This window comes from Lathyrus oleraceus, chromosome 4 (genome assembly GCF_024323335.1).
Source record: "Lathyrus oleraceus cultivar Zhongwan6 chromosome 4, CAAS_Psat_ZW6_1.0, whole genome shotgun sequence".
Taxonomy (NCBI): domain Eukaryota; kingdom Viridiplantae; phylum Streptophyta; class Magnoliopsida; order Fabales; family Fabaceae; genus Lathyrus; species Lathyrus oleraceus.
In genome coordinates, this window is record NC_066582.1 from 323,942,241 (window position 1) to 323,951,054 (window position 8,814).

Below are 8,814 nucleotides of genomic sequence, written 5' to 3' on the forward strand. Positions count from 1 at the left end.
GCTTTGTATTGGTTAATAGATCGAGACATAAGCTATTAGGTAATGCACCGATCTCACAATGTTGAGACCGACATGATATAAGAATGAGATCAATAAGTCGTAATATTTATAGTTAAGTAGAGAAGCATATTAGTAACCTATGGTTATACATCATAAATACCTAATGACGAAATCTACCCCTAACAAATTTTCTTACTATTTACACAAAAATCTATATTTTACTTTCTATAATTTTTTTTCACACATCAAAACAAATATAAAATCATTCTTTACCTAGGAATCACGGTCTTTGTGAATACAATAATTATAAAACTTACTTTATATTACAAAAATAAACAATTTTTCTTATTTTTACTTTATCTTCTTTTACTAAGTAAAATAATTGTCTTACTAGTATTATGTAGTGAATAATTTTTGCTAAAACCATTTATTTTTTGGTAGTAATTGCTATTTGCTTCCGTACATCATTTCTTTTTGTGTAGTTAAATCTTTCAATTTCACAATAATTTATTTATTATTAGTAAACTTAATTGTTTCCTAAAACTATTTATATAAAAAAAATGTTTGCATTCCTTTTAAGATCTTTAATTATGATTATGAAATACAATAATTATTGCTCTCTTCATTCTAAAATAGTCACTTTTGAAAAAAAAATGATTGTACCATTCTATTAATACTACTTATATCATTCTTAATTTACTTTTTCACTTAATATTTATGATAAAATAAATCAACGGAGTAGTTAATAAGTATAACATGGTAAAATTGATATTCTCTTTTATTCATTATACTTTTCTAATCTGACATTTATTTTAAGACGAATCTATTAATATAATATATAATTTTATATATTTCTTAGAAGATACTTACTTGTAAGTTTATAATTTTATTTAAATTTTTATTGTAATATTTACTCGTTTACATGTTTAGTAGTATAATTTAAATAATTTAGGTTATAGTTTTCAGGATTCAACTAGTATAAAATACTAGAATCTTTTAATGTTTAAAAACTTTGATGCTTGCTTATCTTCTTGATATATTGTCACTCTGCAGTTTGTACATTATATATCGATCACCTTCACAAAACAACTTGAAATTTAACATACTCTCTCAACACATCATGTAAAACTCAAGGAAGTTTACTGGTCGAAGAAAAATCATCTTTACTTTGAAGAGTTATGGAGGTGGAACCTATGGCCCATTTGATGATCCATGTCTTTGATCAATGCTTTCGTGTGAAAACGTAGAAGAATCAAGAGGTTGACTATCTTCTGACAGCAAGTCAGAGGCTTTGAGTCTTGCATGGTGGCCACTCTCACCGCGGTTGATTAATGGCGCTTGGATTGGAGTTTTTCCTTCAAGCATGCTTACTACCAATGACATGGATGGTCTATGAGTGGGAGATGTGTTTGTGCATAACAATGCCAACCTCAGCATTCTCATGGCCTCCAATGTGGAGTAGCTTGAACCAAGATTTGGATCCACCAGCTCCATAAGGCGTCCTTGCTCTTGGAGATCATAGGCCTTCAACGGTGCGTGCAAAATGAAGTAGAAAATTATACAAACCATAGATATAACAGAAACAAGAAAGAAAGAGAACAAGTTTGGTGTTAAGAGCTCATAAGAAATGAAGAGTTTTCTAGAATTTGCGACATGAAAAGTTATAGTAATGGAGTTATCGATTTCTTTTAAGTCACAAAGTCTAAAAAGAAGTTGAAACATACCCAATCCATAAGATATACAAACTTTTCCATTGGGTTGAAATTTGTGTTGCTTTTTCCGCTAACAATCTCTAGTGCTACAACTCCAAAGCTATATACATCTGCTTTATCAGTCAAGTAACCCCGCATAGCGTATTCTGGAGCCATGTATCCACTGATAAACAACATAGCACCCAAGAGTCAGTGAGGAATCATAAAATATCAACTAAGTTTGAACAAAAACTTGGATTCAGGCTAATAGTTATTGCAAGTACTAACATTGTTCCAGCGACCCGGGTACTGATATGGGTGTTCCCTTCGTCATCAAGCTTGGCTAAACCGAAGTCAGAGATCTTGGCATTCAGATCCTTGTCAAGCAATACATTAGTTGCCTTGATGTCTCTGTGTACTATTTTCAGTGTTGATTCTTCATGAAGATAAGCTAAACCCTTAGCTATACCAAGACATATCTTCATTCTTGTAGGCCAATCCAAGTGCAGCTTCTGTTCCTGATGACCTGTCGAAATGCCGGGGGAGGGAAAAAAGATTCAGTTACATCTTGGTTTTGAAGTAGAAAACACACTCACATACACCCACAAACACCGAGGTATTATTATTAATGAAGGAAATTCACCAAAAAGTGCACGGCCAAGACAGTTGTTCTCCATGTATTCGTATATCAGTAGCAACTGCTTTCCTTCAATGCAACAGCCGTAGAGCTTAACAAGATTTGGATGCTGCAAAGCAGATATCATTCCAATTTCGTTAACAAATTCGCGGTTCCCTTGCTTTGATTTGGAGGAGAGCTGTTTAACAGCAATGACATCACCGTCTGACAGCACACCCTGCATTAAGCCATTACTTCAATATAAATTAGTAAAGATATTGTGCGAGATTGAACGAATGTGGGGAAAAAAAGGCAGAAAAGCCATTAGCAGAAGATTTTTCTTTTAATAAATACAAGTTTTGAGGGGTAACGTTTTGAACTTTTAAAGAACACGCGGATAGCTATGATCTATGCATAGTTAGTTACCTTGAATACTGGCCCAAATCCACCTTCACCAATCTTATTTGCAGGGTCAAAGTCATTAGTAGCTTCTTTAATTTGTCTCAAGCAGAAATAACCTGTTTTAAGATCAAGAAGGTCTGCAACATGGAAGATTCGCAAGTAAATCCCCATTCAGATTTTACAATTTTTTTTCTCATTTTTGCAACCATACATAAATTTTTATGCCTCCAAAGAATATGGATGCATAAAAATCATGTTCATACCGAATTATGTATCGTAAACTATTGTTCTTTTGGACTCAAATCTTACCTTTGTTTCTTATATCTTTTCCACCAAGGAAGCCCATCTTCCAAATGGCAACCACTATGAGTATGACAACCACACATGATGCAGCCACAATTCCAATAATAACTCCAGCAGACAACCCTTCTGAATGATTTTTGAAGTCTACAAAAAAGTTGAAATGCTTATAGAACACCGCGTAGCATGTTAGTTGAAAGAAAGATCATAAAAAAATACTTACTCGGTGTTACTGTGATAGCTGATATAAGAGGTCCATATACACCTCTGTCAGGAATGGCCGTGGTTCCTTTCCCTGCCCAATATAAGTGAATTTCCAGCGTGTTGTCATTGACTTCAACTTCGAATTCCTTAGTGATTCCCTTTCCAACTCCACCAGCTTCTTCCTTAATGTTAAAATCTTTCAAATATTTAAAACCCTGTCAAGATGTAGCATTATAAATTTATACCTTCAATTTAGGACGCATGGTTTCTTCAAATACCAGATACAACATGTACATTTTTTCTTATCATTAACCCAGATAGAGTACAAAATAGGATGGAAATATAAGATTCAATCGAAATTATTTTGATTCAGAACTCACTTGAATTGAAACATCAAATATGCGCCTTCCAAGACTTTTAAAAGTCTGGTCATCAGAAAACATTATCTCAGCAAAGTGGAGCTCTACTTTATAATTCCCGTTCTTCATACAAAGGCCATAGTAACTAAGTGACAGAGGGGAAAGGCGAGCAGTTCTATAGTATTCCGGGCCGTTAATATTCAAAGAATATGTATTTGATGCTGTATAATCTGCATGAACATCTCCCATATACACTCCTGTGCTGCTATAAGCCCATTGTCCTGCATTTCTAAGAACGAAATTTGAAATTCCATTTTCCTGCAGGTCACCTACATAGTGATTTCCATCAAAATCTCCTTCCGGTCCTCCACAGTTTATAAACAATGAATCATCTGCAAATACAGAATGGAGTCTAATCACAGTTCGCTCCAGAAAAAATGTTGTATGGAACTTCTAGTAAATGAGCTAAATACTCACATTGAGGGTTTCCTGCACAAGGAAGGTTCCTCTTCAAACAAAATGTTCTACAAAATGAATGTAGTTAGTTTCAATTGATTATTCAAATCAATGGTGATTGATAGGCATGTTTGGAAATGATAAAAGAACTCACGAAGGTGAAGTGACCGCTGAAGACGAATGGCTCGAAGCCAAGTTCCTTTTCCGAAACAATAAGTTGTTAGCATAATAACATTGACACAAATGAAATGCTTATATATTGCTAGACAAAGGGAGCCTTACAGATTCAGCTGCTGGCAGCTAGTTGCAGAAGACTTTGTAAAATTGTTGTAAGATAAATCTCTGAAAGAAAGCATATAGATAGATTGAATTTTAATTCGTCATAGCTACATTACGACTTGAGATTAATAATAATAGGCCAACAGGCCAACATGATGGTAAATGAAATAGGCTAACATGTTAATTTTGAAGTTCAGTATCCAGTCTTGAATCGGTCCACTCAAAGAATTATTAGTCATAAACCTACATCCAAACAGAAAAGTTAAATCAGTAAAGAAAAAACTGCTAATTTTCTAGATATCGAAAATATAGATAACTTATATTTTGGTTAATCTTATGGTCAGTAAATGAATATTCACTTACATGTAATTTAGCCTTTTCAATCCCTGAATTGAATTTGGGATAGAACCAGTAAACATATTGAAGCTTAGATCTCTGCAAGAAGTAAGTATATATCAAATTCCAAAAACTGAAAATTTTGGAATGTTGAACCATTGGCAAAAAGAAAAGAAATACTAATTTTTAGCTGAATAGAGTATTGATTTGACTCACAAAGTAACCAAGTTTGTCATTTCGCCAATGTAATCGGGAATAGGACCCGTGATTAAGCAGTTTCTCAGCTCCCTGAGTCACAAAAATGTAACAATACATTAAGAGCCAAAATAAATCATTTAGTTCTTCACAAAATAGCTGAAAATATTTCAACTCACAGTAGTTGCAAGTTTTTCAAATCCTTCAGATTAGGAAATGTCATAGACGGTCCATTCAAATCACTTATTCTCCTGATACAGAAAGTCAAGCATTTTTAACGATCTAACGATTATACTTGATTGATTGTTAGTCTACATAAAATTTATAGTTGAATCCTATTAAAAAAAGGTGAAGGTACTCACAACTCGGACAAACGTTTCAACTCTGATATGGTAGGGGGAATTGGACCTTCCATAGATGTTCCCTGCATATCCCTTCAAAAACATAAACCTTCATCAGAAAATCGTAAACATATTAAGCATGCTATAATATATAAAATTTGTTTTTCTCTCCGACAAGAAAAAATGTCATTGATAGATCTAAATGTATACTAACAATCTCCCAAGCTTGGTCCAGTTTCCGATAAAACTAGGTATCTGTCCAGATAAACTGCTTCCATCTATCCGACTGCAGAAAATGCACACATTGATTTCAGAATTTAACCGATGCATATATTTCTACAAAAACTGTACCAGTTAATCATATCACTCACAAATCAGTGAGATTCTTTAGTTTGCTAAACGATTCCGGTATCACGCCAGTAAAATTATTCGAAGAAAGAAGCCTGCAGATTCATTTGAAATAATTCAAAAAAATAGCAATGCAATGAAAAAGCACCAGCAAATAATTCAAATTGAAACTAAGTAGAAGAAAGAAACACTCTTACAGTCTCTTCAAGTTGCTCAAATTTCCAAGACTAGGAGGAAGTGTTCCTCCAAGTTGATTATTTTCTAAGACCCTATGTACATGTAAACCAACATAATCATTTAACTATTCAACTTCCAAAAACCGTATCATTAAAATTATTACCAACACTTACAAATCCTCCAAGCCAGTAATATCACCAATTTCTGCGGGAATCGGACCACTTAATCGGTTTCCCAAAAGCGACCTGAATCACAATACCAGTAGTACATTGAACATTAACTTTGTATGTATCAAAATGAAAGCTTCTACCGTTAAAGTGGTACAATGAGACATATATAGACAAAGAGTCAAACTAACTGTAACTAATTTATAACTAACTTGCAACTAATCACTAACTCTCGTATAGTGTAATCAATTTGTAACTAACTTGAACTAGTTTGTAACTAATGTTAATATCTATAAAAACAAATGAAGTGAGATCACTGCAAAAATAAAGATGACTTACAAAACAACTAGAGATTTGTTAGCAAAACTCGTCGGAATTGAGCCGTTGAGATAGTTCCGCGTAAGATCACTGCAAACAAACACATAATAGAAGTTCCAATTACTCTTTAAGGGATTCCGATTTCACTAATATTAGTAATTTCCATAAAACAAAATTTAAATTTACAACCACTCACAGTATTTTCAATTGAGTAAGATCTCCAAATTCACTAGGCATGACTCCAGCTATATTTTGTCCCTTTAGAAAGCTGTCATAGCCAAATTGGTATCAGCTATGAAACACACATCAAAAACACAACACTAACACTGACACGTCGATCCAGATAATAATTTTTTTTTATTAAACACAAATAATTTGAAAAAATGATAAATGAAACATAACCACAAGAATTAGAGTCGGTTTTGGACACCGATAATGACACATATACACCTTTTTCCAAAGGCATCGGTGCTACATAAAATATCATATCAGTATTCCATAAAAATGGTAGAAATCTAAACACAGAAAAGAAAAAACTTACATGCTAGTAACATGGCAAAGAGTTTTATTTTGGAAAGTGCAATCGCATGTGACATTCCTGACGGTATCATCGTCTATATTATCATTATCAAAGCCTCTACCATCAATGCAAGAACGTTCTGTCACTTTCCAATTCACGCTCTTTAGTCTATCTGATATTGTTTGTAGAGATTTCACTGTAAAAATAGTATACACAAATCAATTGGTTTAATTAGTTACACCATTAATACAATTATCTTTAATAATTAATACACATGGAATAAGATTAACTGAATTATTTATTTAGTTATCCTTTTACTTCAAATCAAAAGCTATTATTTTAGTTTTTGGCAGTCAAAGTCGTTTTTGAACACCAACTTTGCTATTTAGTTATCACATATAAATATGTGGTCAACTGATTAGGTATGTAATTTGATTAACGGCTAACATTATAGTTAGATGGTCAAATACAGCATAATTTAAAATATTTATTCGACTGAATTTATAATATTTTATAGATCATTAATTAGGTATCATAGATGTACCGAAAATAGATAATTAATTTTATATATATATATATATATATATATATATATATATATATATATATATATATATATATATATATATATATATATATATATATATATATATATATATATATATATATATCAATTGCAAAGATGAGGTTGTTTCCCTTGATATAGGGAAAAATAGAAGCTGAAAATAAGTTGAATGATGGAAATAATTGGGGTTGGTTTTGGTTGAAGTGACTATTACCAAATTGTTAATTATTGACAAATGTTGACCATATTCAATGAAATAAAACAGTCAAAATCCATAAAGAAAAATGATAGCATCTTTGAATTTAACACCGGCCATGCAGTATAGTATCCATTTCAGCATCTCGAAATTTGACTTTTAATCCTCTCAAATAAGCCATCATTTATGAAAGATCATTTTCAACGTTCCATAATCATATCCACTACTACTAATTAATCTTAGTTTCTACAGTATTTCTCATCATATCATATCATGGTCCTACCTTAAAATAAATAAACTTATGGTTGTTCCATTCTGAAAAGGAAACCATCTCACATGTGATGATGGCATTATTATTATTATTATTATTATAATAACTGATCACAAATTTACACGCTTGAATCATTCAGTACTTAATTAATTAATAGATTATTACAGTTGTTAATTTCTATATACTGTAAAAGTGGGAACGGTTAGAACTTAGAAGGGTGGTTAAAGACTCAAAAGCAGTTTCATTATCAAACCAATAATAAAATAAACCAGCATTGATCATAATAACAAATGGAAGCGTACCTTCGTCTTGTGGTATGAGTTGAGCGTTGGATTCAAACTCTTGAACACACAAATTTAAAGCCAGAAAAAAACACAGGATCATATATTTGAATCTCGAACCTGACGTCATCGTATATCATATATATATATGTTTGATTTCTTCAAAGCTTCGTTGTTTTTGGCTTTCACTTCTGAAGCACCCCAACAAATTAAGAAAACAAGAGTACTCTTATTCTGTTAATTTGTTATAAGAAGTGAAGCTTTTTAGAATAAAAAAGGAATTTAACAATAATTGTTAGAGATGAAAGAAGAAAAAGAGAGTAAGTGAAAGATGTAATGAGATAAATGAGAGAGAATAGAGGTAATGAAGATATATATCATGTAATTAAGGAGTGAAAGTTTATTAAAATAGATTCTAGTGTTTTTACACATCCAATGAAATGAAAGACAAAACATTTCTCTATGAGGTCAAAATAACGAAAGTTTATGAGGAGGGAAGACCTTTAGAAACAGAGAGTTGAGTGATAAATAGGTAAAAAAAAAATTTCAAAAGAGTGTTTTGTATAAAATACTACTACTATTACTTCTTATTATTATTATATCATAAAAGTTTAAATTTAAATTTATTGTTAATTTAAAAAAAAAGAATTAAGTAGAATTAATTTTTGTTTGGAGTACAACTATTATGAGTTTGCGAATTACCACACCAAAAGCTATTTCTAAAGATGCATTTACTACCAAAAAAAACAAGCCTCTCAGCAACATGATTCTACGCAGTCATAAATATCAAGT

The 8,814-nt window shown here is 31.8% G+C and overlaps 1 protein-coding gene across 1 annotated transcript; it reads right to left on the reverse strand.

Moving 5' to 3' along the window:
* Window positions 1–994: 994 nt before the first annotated feature.
* On the reverse strand, window positions 995–8,513 carry LOC127075321 (probable LRR receptor-like serine/threonine-protein kinase At1g53430). The gene is made up of 24 exons (XM_051016807.1): window positions 8,044–8,513; window positions 6,731–6,905; window positions 6,386–6,457; window positions 6,211–6,279; window positions 5,878–5,949; window positions 5,725–5,796; window positions 5,551–5,622; window positions 5,394–5,465; window positions 5,201–5,272; window positions 5,018–5,089; window positions 4,860–4,931; window positions 4,671–4,742; window positions 4,485–4,550; window positions 4,311–4,370; window positions 4,183–4,227; window positions 4,050–4,096; window positions 3,594–3,964; window positions 3,233–3,428; window positions 3,019–3,156; window positions 2,734–2,846; window positions 2,335–2,545; window positions 1,980–2,217; window positions 1,725–1,875; window positions 995–1,524 (listed from the first exon to the last, which is right to left on the reverse strand). The coding sequence occupies exons 1-24, from the start codon at window positions 8,150–8,152 to the stop codon at window positions 1,192–1,194; spliced, it is 2,970 nt and encodes a 989-aa protein (XP_050872764.1). The 5' UTR covers window positions 8,153–8,513; the 3' UTR covers window positions 995–1,191.
* Between the last annotated feature and the right edge of the window lie 301 nt (window positions 8,514–8,814).